The following is a 15,032-nucleotide window of genomic DNA, read 5'->3' on the forward strand; positions in this document are numbered from 1 at the left end:
GGGTGTAGTCACAAGTGGAGGTGTGGACGCAGGGAGACACTTGCCGTCCATCTACCCTTAGGCCACGCCTTCACGGGACAGTCCCAGGCCTGCTCCCACCCAGGCAGGCATGGCAGAGCGGGGAGGGCAGCTTGCATTGTTGCCGGCAGCACTCGGGTTTGGGGGGGCCCCAGGTTCCTCCAGTGGAGGCCGGCCTGGTAGAAGGCTCCCTCCCCTCCTTGCCACCAGGCTTGCTCAGGCCACCGTGCAGACCCCTCGTCCCCCACGCCAGCTCCACACGTTCAGGGTCCGTGGGGCTGGACCTGCTGCCCGGCTGGAGGTCGGCACAGGCTGCAGCCACCCTCCTCTGGATTGCCAGTTCTAGGACCTAAGAAGTCCCCTTTCAAAGCCTCAGGGCTCCAGGGGTCTCTGGATCAGCAACCATCGACGTACCCCTCAATGTCAAATGACGTGGGCTTACACATCGCAAGGTGGCAAAACTTTATTGGTTGAGACGGAATTTAATCTGCTCCCAGCTCGGATTCAACAGCGATGGGAATCCCTCTTTACCAACCCAGCTTGTGGGAAGTCTGATATGATTCAGCATAGTGGGTAGGGCTCCACTTTCATCTGTTCTTCTCAGTGCTGGGATGCCCCCTTCCTGAGTGCTCCCTGGGACCGAGGTGGCCTCTCTGCGGGCCCCAGGAGGAAGGGGAAGGTGTGGGGGGCCTCTCTCCTGGACACACATCGTCTGTCAGCCCCCGGCCTTATTACTCCCTTCCCCCGCGGACTGCCCTATTCTCTCCCCTGGTAATGTGCTTTACCTTTTAAAAATTTTAGTTATTTCAAAGGCAGAGAGCCAAAGATGGAGAGAGAGAGGTCCTATTCACGCATTCCCTCCCCTGCTGGTAACAGCAGGGGCTGGGCCAGGAGGAAGCCAGGAGCCAGGAGCTCAGTCCAGGCCTGCAAGTGGGTGGCAAGGACCCAACCATTTCAGCCACCAACTGCTGCCTGCTTCCCGGGGTGCCCGGTAGCTGGATTTGGAAAAGGAGCCGGGACTGACTCCCAGGCGCCCCGGTGTTCAGGGTGGGCCTCGGCGGCTAGGCCAAGCACCTGCCCGTTCTTTACTTTTCCTGCTGTTTTTCCATCCTGGTTCCTGCGGGGGGGGGGGGGGGCGGGGGCAGCTCGTGCCTCCAAGCAGGGCTCCTGCAGTGATGCTGAGAGGATGTGGGGGTGCTCAACTTGGGGGGCCTCACCCTTGCCTAGCATCGTGAGGGCTGCAGGGGACAGGCCCGGAAGGGCCAGTCCTTAGCTGGTGCCCAAGAATCCTGGCCACTTCCCTGGGCCCGTTTCGTAGGAGAAGGAACCCGCCTAGGGGCACAGGTGGGGACTCCAGGTTCTGGGGCCCGAGAACGCCTTGCCCTGGACCGCGGAGAAGGGCTGGGACCCGGGCCAGCGCGGCCAGATTTAGCATGTGAAAATACAGGGCACCCAGTTAAACTTTAATTCCGTATGGAGAGCGGACACTCCTTCAGCATACGTTTCTCCCGTGCAGTCACTGGGCGTCTCGCCCCTGCTCTGGCCAGTCTGCTCCGGGCAGGTGGCGACGGTGGAGAACAGGTGCGCGCCGCCGGCCGCGCGCGCCGCCCGGGCGGGGCTCAGGCGGCCTCGAGGCGGGGCGCGGGCCCCGGAGGGGCGGCCCCGCGCTGCCGCGCCTGCAGCCTGCGCTCCCGGCTGCGCGCCAGCTCCTGCCAGTGCTGCGCCTCCGCCGGACCCTGCCGGGCAGCGGGCGGCAGAGCGTCACCCCCGCGGCCTCCCGCGCGCCCCGCCGCGCCACGGCCTGGCCCGCCTCCCGCCCAGCGTCCGCAGCCCCTGCTCACCGCGGCCTGGGGTCGCGCTGCCCTCGGCGCCACCACGCGCAGCAGGGCCGCCTGCCTGCGGCGCTCGGCCGCCCGCTCCTCCACTCTGCGCCGCAGCTCCCGCACGCGCTCGTCCTTGGAGAGGTCGCCCGGGGCCGCCGCCTGCGCTTTCTTCTCCTCCCACCTGGCCGGCAACGGGGCGGGCTTAGGAGCGGCGCCAAGGCCTGACCCCGGCCCCGGATGGGGCACCGGCCCAGGCCCACATGGCCGCCATGGCGGGGGCTGAGCTTCATCCAGGTCTCCTACGTAGGAGGCCGGGGCTCAGGGACTTGGGCCATCTTCCGCTGTGTCCCGAGGCCCATTGGCAGGGAGCCGGATAGGAAGAGGAGCAGCTGGGACCCGAACCCGCGTCCTGTGGGATCCCAGAGTCATAGGAGGAGGCCTGTGCCACACGCTGGCCCCAACATTTCTTTAAACATTATGTATTAACTACACGTAAAATAGGGGTAAAATGTGGACGGCAGGGCGGGCCTGTGGGGCAGCAAGGTGACAGCCCTGCGTCCCACCTGGGAGTGCAAGTTGTAGCCGGCTGCTCTGCCTCTGATCCAGCTCCCTGCTCCGGCTCCCGGGAGGCAGCGGGGATGTCCCCACCCCAGGTGCTTGGATCCCTGCCACACTCCGGGGAGACCGGGATAGAGTTCCTGGCTCCTGGCTTCCACCTGGCCCAGCCCCAGCTCGACCATTGGATGGAAGGTATTTCTCTCTCTCTCTCTGTCACTCTTTTAAGCGATGGGAAAGCCCCTTTGTCACCTCGCTGCTCTCCTGCCTAGGGTCCCCACTGACAGCCTGTGGTCTGTGCCCTCGACCCTCGCTGGACGCGCATCACGGCGCCAGGGCATTTGCAGGAGCTGTTCCTGGTGAGTTGGTGCCACGGGATCGGCCCCACTCGTGAGGGGTGCTCCCGGAGTGTCGGTGGCACCTGCTGGGCTCTTGGAGTCCCTCTGGCAACAACCAACTGCTTCTGGGTCCTCCGGGCCGAGGCCGGCCGCTGGCAAGTGGTGAGGTTTCCTGCGTGTGTGCCACCTCGGTGGGGGGGGGGGGGGGGCTGCCAGCGGCCAGCCCCCAGCGGTGTGGAGGGACCAGAGTAGCAGTCACGCGGAGGCACAGTGGTGACGGGTTCTCTGCTAGGACACTCACCTGGGCCCTGTGGTCACTGTCGTCACCCCCTACTCAGACACTCGCTCTGAAGCCCTGTGTGCCAGGCTCAGAGCCAGGTCTGGGTGCCGCCTCGCTAGGCGTCAGGCCAGGGCCCACGGAGGTTGGGAAAAGCCACCACACAGTCCCCAAAACCAAGTAAAACGGGGGGGGGGGGTTGCCCACATGGGTATGTGTGACTCTCAGCCAGAGCCATGTTAGAAAACTGTTGCAGCAAATGCTACAGTCAGTCTGGGGGCCCCTGGAGAAATGTGGATACAGACGAGATATTCAGGTGACGTTGCACATTTCTGGGAACTTTTCTGGCTGTTCATGGTGCTGTGGCTATGTAGGACAATGCTGTCACAAACGTGTTTAGGAGCAAAGCCTCGGATGCCTGCAGCCCCTTCCAAACAGCCAGCCAGCGCGGTGGAGCCCCGTGGGGGCCACACCCAGGGCAGCATCTGTGTCACCCACAGCTGCACCCACCGGTTCTGGGCCTGGAAGCCACCTGGCGCAGCAGCCAGGGACCTGGTGGGCAGGAAGCTGGGAGGGCCCACCCAGGAGGGCAGAGGCAGCCTGGACCCGGACCCCCGCACCCTCCACACGGACCTCAAGGCTGCGGCCCGTCCCATGGCCGCTCGGCACAGCGAGATCTGCTCCAGCGTGTTGCGCAGCTCCTGGCTCCTGGCGCGCCTGCCCTGGATGATCTCATCCCGCTTCTCCTCCTCCTTGCGCCGCTGGCTCTCTCTGAGCAGGGCCAGGCGCTCGCGCAGCTCCACCACCGACATCTCCCCTTCCAGGCCGTACCCTGGGATCTGGGGTGGGGTGGGGGAGGCCACAGTCTGGGAGCTGGGCTGGGCCTCCCTTGTGTACAGTGCTTGGTTCCTGCTTGGGTAACCGGCTGCTGTGCCCTGCCCCCCCCCCCCAGCTTCTCTGTCCTCTCTACACCCTGCCCCCCCCCCCCTGCCCCCAGGGTCACGATCTGTCCCAGTGTGGGGGCTCGCGATGACTGCCGGGACCAGAGCTGCCGGCAGCACCCGAGGAGGCTCCTCACCTGGGTCAGGTCCACCAGCTTGCCCTTGCGCGTGGGCTGTGTCTCCAGTGCCCGCAGCTGAGAGGTGAGCTCCCAGCGCCGCCTCTGCTCCTCCCTGGCGGCCTCCGCGGTGCGCTGCAGCAGCTCCCGGCTCTCCTCCATCACTTCCTGAACTTGGGGGCCAGGCGCGGTGCTGAGGGCGCCCACGGGCCAGGGCCGCCCCCCGCCTCCCGCTCACTGCAGTAGCTTGCTCGGGACCCTGGGGGTGCTGGGCAGGGCCGCGTGCCCCTGGCTGCCCCTGGTACCTATCTGCCGCCGGTCCTGGACCAGCTTCGCCTGAGCCGCCTTCACGTTCTTCTGCGCCTCCACCACCTGCTCCACCCGCTCCCTCACCGACCGCTCCTCCTGGAGCCGCCTCTGTGCACACTGCCGCATCAGCGCTGCCGTCTGCCGGGACAGAGGACCCCGCGGTGAGCCCCTGCTCCCTCTGGGCCTGCCCCAGCTCAGGGAGCAGCACCCCACGCAGGGTGGACCCCGCCCGCCCCTGCATTGCCCCGGGACCCAGATCTAAGCCCACCAGCTCCTGGGGGGAACTCCACCCCACGTCCTCCTGCTGGAGGTGGTGTGGGGGTGAATTTCTGCCCTCAGCCACCCGGTTAGTGGTGCTTGGTTACGGCAGCCTGGAAGGCTAATGGAAACCGTGCGCGGTCGAGGCACCGGCTGGGGAGTATGTGGGAGCTGGCCGAGCTCTGCTGTGACGTTTCTGTAAATCTCAACACCGTCCTAAGATAAAAAAAATACTCTCACAGCTTTCCGAGAGGTTGGAGAACTGTGTGCGGAATCAGGAGGTGGGTCGGCCACTGCCAGCACCGCGGGGTCTCGAGGAGGTCAGCACGTGCAGAGGCCCTGCCCCGCCGGCCCCACCCCCACCCCAGCTCCCAGCAGCTCTTGTGAACGCGCTGGGAAGGGGAGGCAGCCTGGGTCTGTGCAGGAGGTGCCGGCTCCCGAGCCGGAGGCACGGGGCTTTGGGCTCTGCCTCCCTCAGCCCCAGCCAGCCGCATGGCCTCGGGCAGGTCACGGGCCTCCTGGAAGAGGCTGCGCTGGGTGCCGGCCCAGCAGGGGGCAGGGGGCAGCGTCACCTTCAGCAGCTGCATCGCATCAGCACTGGGAGACTGCGGGGCAAGGAGAAGAGGTGCGCCAACTGGGAGGACAGCCGCAGGGCCTGGCCCACCACGAGGCGGTGGTCACCTGGCCTGCGTCCGGGGGTGGACGCCCAGCTCTGTCTGCCCCCAGGCAGCTCCGAGTCCCAGTGCAGCCTCGGGGCCTACTCTGGCAGTCCCGTCAGGCTTGCCCACATCCCCGTGGCCCCTCCACAGCAGAGTACCCCTCGTCCAGGGCTGCCCACGTGCTCACCCACAGTGGGAGCTTGCCGTTACCTACCCAGAGACACCTCACAACGAAAGCCAACACAGAACACAGAACAGCCCTGGCATGACCCTGGTGCCACACTGAGCAGACCTGACCAAGGGCACAGGTAAGCACTCTGGCCGAGCACGGAGCTGGGCACGGGGAAGCACACTGGCCGAGCACGGAGCCTGGCACGGGTAAGCACACTGGCCGAGCACGGAGCCTGGCACAGGTAAGCACACTGACCGAGCACGGAGCCTGGCACGGGTAAGCACACTGGCCGAGCACGGAGCCTGGCACGGGTAAGCACACTGGCCGAGCACGGAGCCTGGCACGGGTAAGCACACTGGCCGAGCACGGAGCCTGGCACGGGTAAGCACACTGGCCGAGCACGGAGCCTGGCACGGGTAAGCACACTGGCCGAGCACGGAGCCTGGCACGGGTAAGCACACTGGCCGAGCACGGAGCCTGGCATGGGTAAGCACACTGGCCGAGCAGAGAGCTGGGCACAGGGAAGCACACCTGATGGTGCACACAGCCCAGCACAGCCAAGACGCCTGACAGGGCACACGGCTGGGCACGGTAAGCAGACCCAGCTGAGCGCGGAGCTGGGCACATGTACTCGAAGAACGCTCGCCCGACAGCCCAGCAGCTGTGCGCTGTCACCCAGGGGGCTTAGGGTTAACGCTGGGACGTCCACCCTGGAGCCAGTCCGCTGTGACAGTGAGTGAAAACCCAGTAACGAGGGCTGAGCGCGGTGGGCGAAGTCTGCCGGGGACGCCGACTCCCGTATCAGAGCTCCGGTTCGGGTCCTGGGTGCTCGGCACTTCTGCTGCTTCCTGCAAATGCACCCGGAAGGCGGCAGACGCGGCCACCGCCGTGGAGACCTGGCTTGGAGCCCCAGGCTCCGGCTTCAGCCTGGCCTGCCTGGCCGTTCTGACCTTTTGGGGAGTGAACCAGTGGATGGGAGATCTCTCTCTCTCTCTTTCTCTCTGTAATTGCCTTTATTTATTTATTTATTTATTTTTGGACAGGCAGAGTGGACAGTGAGAGAGAGAGAGAAAGGGCTTCCTTTTTGCCGTTGGTTCACCCTTCAATGGCCGCTGCGGCCGGCGCATCGCGCTGATCCGAAGCCAGGAGCCAGGTGCTTCTCCTGGTCTCCCATGCGGGTGCAGGGCCCAAGGATTTGGGCCATCCTCCACTGCCTTCCCGGGCCATAGCAGAGAGCTGGCAAGAGGGGCAACCAGGATAGAATCCGGCGCCCCAACCGGGACTAGAACCCGGTGTGCCGGCGCCGCAAGGCGGAGGATTAGCCTGTTAAGCCATGGCGCCGGCCTGTAATTGCCTTTTAAATAAATTTTTTTTTAAAAAAGTCTAATTATCTGAGCTTTATTCATGTTATTCAATATATCTATTTGTATGGTTCATCAAATTATTTTACAAAGGGGATAAAATTCTTGAGGTGAGAAAAATACATTAAAGGCGTTTAAGACAATGTTAATATCAACTTAAAATATTGTTATACTCAAGATTTTAAAATATTTCCTAAGGCCAGCATTGTGGCATAGCAGGTACAACTACCGCCTGCGGTGCCAACATCCCATGTGGGTGACAATTCGAGTCCCTGCTGTTCTGCGTATGACACAGCTCTCTCTAACGGCCAGAGAAGCAGTGGAGATGACCCAAGTGTTTGGGCCCCTGCCACCCCTGTGGAGACCGCTTCACCTGGATTTTGGCTTTGGCCTGGCCCAGTGCTGGCTGATGTGGTCATCTGGGGAGTGAACTAGCAGATGAAAGATCTCTCTCTGTCAATCTGACTCAAATAAATTTTAAAAAATTAGCTTTGTTTAGCTATTCCATAATGTATATACATTTTATATGCTTTAAAGACTTATTTATTTGAAATGCAGAGGACAGAGAGGCAGAAATAGAGAGAGCTCCCTCATTTTCTGATTTACTCCCAAATGCCCACAAAAGCCAAGGCTGGGCCAGGTTGAAGCCAGGAGTCAGGAGCTCCATCCGGGTCTCCTGTGAGGTGGCAGGAACCCAAGCACTTGGGCCATCACCAGACGCCGCACGCTGCACTAGCAGGAGCCTGGCATTCCAAAAGGGACGCAGGCATCCCGAGCAGCAGCTTGATCTGCAGGGCCACAGCAGCTGCCCCTGTGCACGTATTTTAAAACGTCATGTTCTATGCCATGCGTGTGTCTTGTCCACTTAAATAATCAAATAAATGAAATAAATAACTCCATTTCCTCCTAAGTCTAGGAAGTAAAAATCAAAAGCTCAGTAGAAAATGGAGAAGAGAATTCACCAGAAAAAAAAAAAAGATAAAGGACTTAAATAAGTGAAATTATGCTCAAATTCACACAGAAAAATGAAATGCAAATCAGAATTTTCCCAAGATAGCATCCATCACCAAGAGAGTGGCAAAAACTCAGAAATTCTGATCAGAGCCCAGCAGTAGGGGCGTAGGGACCTGGCCCTCCCACTGCTGGGCTCATGCCCCCAGCAACGGCAAGACCCCTCCACCCAGGGACTGTTCGGCTCGCGCCCCTCTGGAAGGTGCCCTGCAGATACAGCTCCGCGCAGGTGGAAGGCTTGCACAGTGTTGGCTGCAGGTGAAGCCGGGGTGATGGATGGAGCACAAGGGAAGTAAGTGTCTGTCCCAGGAGGAGAAAGAGCGGCCCTGGCACGTTGGGGGCCCTACTCCCGCGGGAGACAACACCATTCGCAAATATGCCCGGCTTCCGGAAGCTTCTGCCGGAACCCCAGGGCTTCTCTCAGAGGTACCTGGGGGTCTGTGGACCAACTGACCCTGCTGGTGGGGCAGGGATGGGGGCAGCAAAGCTACAGTCAGCCTGCGGGTCCTAGGAGGAAAGACCAAGGTGACCCTGAAATCCAACGGCCACGGGAGCCGCCGGCCCCACAGCACGGAGGTCACCTCCTCCTTCTTCTGGTTGGCCTTCTGCCTGTTCTCCTGCACGTGGCTGTGCCGGGCCAGCACCGCCTCCTGCTGGCTGAGCTTCCCCCGCAGCCGCCGGCACTCGTCCGCGGCCAGCTGCTCCTCCCGGTCCTTGGCCAGCATCTGCTTCTGCCACTCGAGGAACTCGGAGACGTCCCCGGCCCCATCCACAAGCTGACCAACCCTAGGGAAGGAGGGACAGAGGCACAGCTTTCAATCTCTCCAGTGATCTGGGCCACCAGGAACCACAGGTTTCCCCGCGGGGTGGAGGGCTGTGGTCACTCAGCATCCGGCCACACTGCCCAGCCCCAGCCCCACCCCTAACCCTCTACTGCCTTCCGGGCCCATCCTGAGCATCCACCCACCAGCCACAGCATCCCACCAGGACCTTCAACCACGCCTACCCTTGCTCTGTCTACCTGTCCACTGCCCCTGCACCCACCTCTCCTTCCATCAACTATCTGTGCTGCTGTCCACCACCTGTCTGGCCACCACATCCCCATCCATCTGGTCAGCCACTCAAGCTGCCGCCCACAGCCCTGCCTACATACATGGAAAGACCAGAGCACGCATGACATAAGCACAGGGCTGTCTGGGGGAGGGGCCCTGGGAAGGGGTCCACGGAAGAGGGGAAGCCTGGGCGGCCCAGGTATTTGCTGCTGCCGGCTTCCCCAGGCTCCCTCGCTGAGCTGTTCTCTGTAAGATGCGGCCTCAGCCCTGACCTAGGCCTGCCGGCCATCCGCCGGCCATCCGCACCCCTGCAGGACTACGGCCTGGTCATGACCCCTGTGATGTCCTGAACTGCACTTGACCTTCGGCCTGCTTCCTGGCATACAACTCTTAAGGCCCTAGGAGGCTTCAGTGTGGTAAGTGATGCATTGACCCCTGGGTAGCTGCAGGATGGGTTACAGGTCACCAGGAAAACGAAGGCAGGACTCCAGGGCTGCAGTCAGCCCCACCCCCAACCTCCAGGGGGAGGGGCTAACGGCTGATTATCAGTGGCCAGCAATTTGATCAATCAAGCCTATGTGATCAAGCTTCTATCAAACCCCTAAGGGCTAGGGTTGGAGAGCTTCCGGGTAGCCCAGCACGTGGGTGGCCCTGGAGGTGGACCGCCCCTTCCCTCACCCCCCCCCCCCGCATCGCCCTCTGTGCGCTCTGTAATGTCCCTCCTAATGCATGTGTAATCCTGAGCTCTACCAGCCGCTCCAGCAAATTGACGGGACCTGAAGAGGGGAGAGTGGGAAAGCCCGACGGCGCCGGCGGTCCCAGGCACGGGTGAGCAACCTCGGGCTTGCGTGCGGCATGTGGAGGGGTGCAGGTCTTGAGTTCTATGTGGTCTGAGGCTACCTCCAGGAGGACAGTGGCAGGCTGGACCGACCTGGAGGACGCCTGCTGACCACTGCTGCAGCCCTGCGCGTGTGGTGTGGGGGAACCTCTGTGCCTGGCGTCAGCCATGTGTTGTTGGGGGACGACACAGGACAAGCTGAGTTGGAGTCTGCTGCCTTGTCTCCCCCCAGCAGCTTCAGATTCGGTGCCAGGAGTGGGATTTGCTGGCCTGGCTCTGATTCACAGAAACGTGCGGTCGGGAAGGAAAGCGATAACATGCTGGGGCACGAGGAACCTTGGATTCCTGGGGGCCACGTGGTTCTCCATGGAGGCAAAAGTTACCAGTGGAGTTTAGAGGCGATCCAGCCGCCAGAGAGCCGGTTCACTGGGTCCACTAGGAAATGCAGACCAATAGAAGTAACCAAAATGTCCCACCTCTCGATTGTCCTTAGCTGTCAGAGCAGAAATGAGGTTAAAGGAGGGGTGGCCGGCACCGTGGCTTAACAGGCTACTCCTCCGCCTTGCAGCGCCGGCACACCGGGTTCTAGTCCCGGTTGGGGTGCCGGATTCTATCCCGGTTGCCCCTCTTCCAGGCCAGCTCTCTGCTGTGGCCCGGGAAGGCAGTGGAGGATGGCCCAAGTCCTTGGGCCCTGCACCCGCATGGGAGACCGGGAGAAGCACCTGGCTCCTGGCTTTGGATCAGTGCGATGAGCTGACCGCAGCGGCCATTGGAGGGTGAACCAACGGCAAAAAGGAAGACCTTTCTCTCTGTCTCTCTCTCACTATCCACTCTGCCTGTCAAAAAAAAAAAAAAAAAAAAAAAAAAAAAAAAGGAGGGCTAGGTTGGACCTTGGTATAGATTTCAAGGCCAAGTATGGATTTCAGCTGGACGGGCTTTGACCCGTCACCCAGGGCAGCACTAAGAAGCGACAACAGAAGCTGAGGCCACACAGTACGTCTGATGTGGACACGAGACACCACGAGGCCCCAGTCTCAGCTTACAATCTGGTCCTGCCTCCAGGGTCCTTGCTAAAACTGATTTGAGGGAGAGGTACCCTCGGCCCCCTAGGGGCCCTGGGCACAAGACTCACGAGGTCATCATGTCCCCTGTAGTAGCATTATGATGTGGTCCCGAGGGCTTTCCCACACGGGACGCCGGCACTGCAGGCGGCGGCTTTACCTGCTACGCCACAGTGCGGCCCCCTCTGCTTGGGATTTTGGGGAAGTGAACCAGCATATGGAATTCTCTCCTTCAGACTCTGCCTCGCAGAAAAGAACTGGCTTTACAACAACACTGCTGAAGGATGGGGGGCCCAGGGGGAGCTCCCGCTGGCCCCACAACCTTAAAAGGCCCAAGCACGTTTGCTGTGTTGGCCCCAGTTTGCAGACACCTAGAGAGTCAGGCAAGAACTAAAGGAGATGTCTATCTGCAACGGCCTGGGAGGCAGGCGGATTAATCAACGGAAGGGCCAGGGCTTCCTTAGCTCAGCCCTCCTGCAGACCCGAAGCTTCTTGCGCCAAAGAAGGTTCCCGAGAGCAGAGTGTGGCATGGACAGGACGACACCGTCGGGTGGTTAGCAGGCTTTCTGTAAAGGAGCTCTCTCCCCACCTGTTTTGTGGGAATGGATATTCTGGCTGGCTGGGGAGTACCCCGTGCCAACAACGTTTAAACCAAAACCTGTTGGTAAGACTCAAACGGAGGCTACGCTTGGGACAGCCATCACACGTCCCTGGGGAGTGTTGGCCCCGTGCAGTGGACGATGCAGCCAACACCAGAGACAACACCCAAGCCACAGTGCCCAGGGCCCATGGCCGACAGTGTGGCATGCCCACGCCTCATCATGCAGCTAGGCTTTGCTGTCCATCACGCTCCGGACCCCTCGACACCTTCCTGGCGACCATAGCGTACACGGCAGCCCCGCCCACTTCTGTCTCCTTTGGGTCTGTAGTCGGTTCCTGCTCCGAGCACCACCTGTATCCTATAAAAGATGACCCAGACTGACGGGGCCAGTTGTCCTCCTGGATGCTGCCGGCGCTCCTGCCTGTGTGTGTGCTGCCCCTCGGCCTTTCAGTAAATCCCACCTCCTGCTCCAGGTGTCCCAGTTGCATTCGTGCCATTAGGAAGACAAGGCCCTGAACCAAGTTTAGCTGGGGATCTCTCTCAGAGAGACCTCACGAACCCCTCAATGGTAGTCCTGTCAAACCTGCCCTGCAGGCCACCTAAGTTGGGGGCACTCAACGGGGACCAGTAGGATTGTCCGAGCCCATGCTGCGTAGAACAGACACTGGCACTTGGCTGGGACAGAGTCTACCCTCGACACCCCTGTGTGACGTCTGCTGGCAACTGCCGTGGGGTCGTGGGACTGGAGAGCTCCCCTTGGGGCACTCGGTGTCTTGCCATGGAACACAGCCGGCTCCTGAAGCCACTCCTGTGACCGAAAGACACAAAACCAACACCCCTGCGCCTGTCCCAAGTGAGACCCAGACAGGTCCCCTAATGAAACAGAAACGGTGCCCCCTGGGCGATCCGGGGAGCCTCTGTGCCCCAGGCCGACTCTGGAGCTGTGTGGGGAGCTGCTCGGCTCTCTGGCCACTTGGGCAGTGCCTCCTCCACAGCCCTCAGCTGGCCAGCAGAGAGCTGCCGGGCGTGTGGGAGGCGGTCCAAGGTGACGGGACCCCACCCTGAGGACTGAGGCCGGGAAGAACTCGGCTCAGGAGCGACGGAGACAGCCCCCGTGTCTGGGCTGCCCAGGCTCAGCCAGGAGCACCACGGACGCAGGTTTGCAGGCCCAGGGACACGTGATGGGCCCCCCCTAAAGGAGGACACGTTGCTGCGCCTGTGTGATTCTCGCCTAGGGAGGCGTGCACCACGTAAGGACGATGGGTTTTTCTTCCTCCCCGCATCACCTCAATTTCCCCCACTGGATGCTGCATCCACAGGACCAGGAAGACAGACAGGCGCTGGAAGTGAGGGCCCGGGACTGTGCAGCCCCATGGACTTGCCCGAGCCCTCAAGGGGTGGCCGTGCCTCCACCCCAGCTGCTCAGGGTTCCTTCTGCTGTCTGAGCAGAGTGGGCTACACCAGCAAAGCCGCCTGCAGTGTAGACCAGCACTGTGCCCGTTCTAAAGCCCCTCCAACAGGTGGAAAAATCTGGGTGTAAAGGAACGAGTACGTGGGTCACGTAATCAGTGCCAGAGCTCAGAGTGAGGCGCCTGCTGGAGCTGCGCACCCGGGAGGCCTCACACGGTATGACCCCGACCAGACCGCGTGGGCTTCTGGGAGCGGAGCGGGCAGTACCTTCTGATGGGAGGGATCCGTCTGAAGGAGGAGGTGGAACGAGATTGTGAAATACATATTTGGTTTCCTGGCACTTAGCTCCTAATATCTTGGAATCTTTGAAGTGATGGTTAAAAAAGATTTTTTTTTTTTTTTTTTTGAGAGACAGAGAGAGGAGGAGAGAGAGAGAAAGCTTCCACTGGCCAGTTACGCCCAAAATGGTCTGGATTGAGGAGGAACTCAACCCAGGTCGCCCGTCTGAGTGGCAGAGGCTCAGTTACTTGAGCCAGAAAGTGACAATGCCTTTTACTACCCTAGTGAGATGACTGAGGGAAGGCAGCCCCCGTGGCTGAGGGCTGGGACTCCCACTTCACCCCCCCTGCCCACCCTCCGGGAGGGGCGGGGCTGAAGACTGCTCACCCTGGCAGATGAAGTCATCGGTGGTGACTGGGTAATCAGAACCCACAGAACCGGGCTCCGTGCCCCTCCCCGCCACCTCCACCATGCCTCTGCTCCTCTGGACTCCTTGTGAGGGCAGTGACGATGAGCCAGCCAACCCATTTCCCTGGGTTCTGGGAGCCCGCTGAGCGAGTTAGAGGTGCCCTGGGCAGGGCTGTGGGAACCCCGGTTTGTAGCACAGGAAACCCGTCTGGGGTTGTGACTGGTGTCCTTTGGGAGGGTCTTGGGGCCGGAGCCCTCGATGTGGGGTCTGGGTACACGGCATCAGAGCTGAACTACACTTGCCCGGCTTGTGAGCGGGTAGTGGGAGCGGCTGGGCTCCAGGTTGCTTCCTTTCTTCATTGTCTCCTGGGCGCTGTCTGTGGAGCCACCCACCCAGCTCCCAGCCCCCCGGGGCTCCCTCTGTGGAAGGCGGGCCTGAGGGGAGCCTCAGACCTGCGCCCTCACCTTTGCAGCTCTCGCTCCACCTGCCGCTGGTATAAGGCCCCTTCCCGCAGGATGGCCGCGGTGTTCAGCTTGACGGGCACGTTGTCCGGCTGTGGTGGGAGGGGAGGGCTGGCTGGGACGGCAGCACACAGGAGCAGCAAGTGACCTCCTGCCCTCCTGCCCAGGTGCTTCCTTGGCCACAGGGTGTGGCAGTCCTTGGGGGTCTCTGGGACGCCTGCCTCCGGGAGCAGGACAGGTGGGGAGGGGTGGGTGCCAGGGAGAGGGGCTGCGTGGCCAGGTGCACCCCTCACCCTGTAGAAGGTCAGCTTTGGAGTCTTTCGAATTCGAGGTGGGATCTGGGGTTGCAGCTGCTTCTTGCATTCCTGCAGAAACCAGGGCAGAGGCTGCAGCTTGGTACCCACAGGTACCCCCAAGCACAGCTGGGCGTTGGCTCAGCGAGCCCTGGGAGACCACCCTGCTCCCTCTGTCCTTCCCACCCAGCCCCGCCTGCCCCGGGCAGCCTCTCTCCCCCAGTGCCTAGCCAAGTCCCCTTGCTTGGTGCTGCAAGGTGCAGGGCCTTTCGGGCCGGGGGCCGGGGGTCCCCACGCAGGATGGCCTGGCCTCAGGGCTCGGCACCCTTCCTCCCGGTGCCCCCCACAGGGCTGCTCTCTGAACCCGTCTTCCCCTGCCCCACCTCCTGCTGCCCTGTTGACAAGCACCCAGGAGGTAGACAGCACACCACCAGCCACAGTGTAGACAGCGGCTGCTGAGAGGCCACCCCTAGGAGAACTCAGCCATTTAGACCCCCAGCCCCGGACCTGCTGTTGGCAGGTGCCTGACCCTGGACCTGCCCCGCAGCTGGGGAGGGGCCCCTCTGAGCCCGAGGGAGCATCACCCATCAGACCAGCGATTCCTCGCCTGCTCCCTGCGCTCGGCGTGCGGACAGACATCGGGGTTTCCCTATAGGAGAACTCAGGGCCCAGAGAGAAGGGGGCGTGCGGAGGACCCAGATCCCCCGGCTAAAGCTCTCTCTGCGAGGTGCCGCCCCCCAACTCCGGGGGCCCCGCAGGGCCATCGAACCCCTCTGGGGAGGGACGTTTG

The 15,032-nt window shown here is 61.9% G+C and overlaps 1 protein-coding gene across 1 annotated transcript in view; it reads right to left on the bottom strand.

Moving 5' to 3' along the window:
- Window positions 1–1,637: 1,637 nt before the first annotated feature.
- The window catches only part of CFAP99 (cilia and flagella associated protein 99), a 39,559-nt gene continuing 26,164 nt past the window's right edge, over window positions 1,638–15,032 (bottom strand). Inside the window, exons 8-15 of the mRNA XM_062213697.1 lie at window positions 14,243–14,314; window positions 13,953–14,041; window positions 8,420–8,624; window positions 4,374–4,515; window positions 4,090–4,241; window positions 3,645–3,850; window positions 1,860–2,022; window positions 1,638–1,754 (exon numbers count right to left, since the gene is read on the bottom strand). Of these exons, the coding sequence (XP_062069681.1) occupies window positions 1,638–1,754; window positions 1,860–2,022; window positions 3,645–3,850; window positions 4,090–4,241; window positions 4,374–4,515; window positions 8,420–8,624; window positions 13,953–14,041; window positions 14,243–14,314 (1,146 nt within the window). The remainder of the gene's footprint in view (window positions 1,755–1,859; window positions 2,023–3,644; window positions 3,851–4,089; window positions 4,242–4,373; window positions 4,516–8,419; window positions 8,625–13,952; window positions 14,042–14,242; window positions 14,315–15,032) is intronic.

Source organism: Lepus europaeus, chromosome 16, assembly GCF_033115175.1.
Source record: "Lepus europaeus isolate LE1 chromosome 16, mLepTim1.pri, whole genome shotgun sequence".
Taxonomy (NCBI): Eukaryota; Metazoa; Chordata; class Mammalia; order Lagomorpha; family Leporidae; genus Lepus; species Lepus europaeus.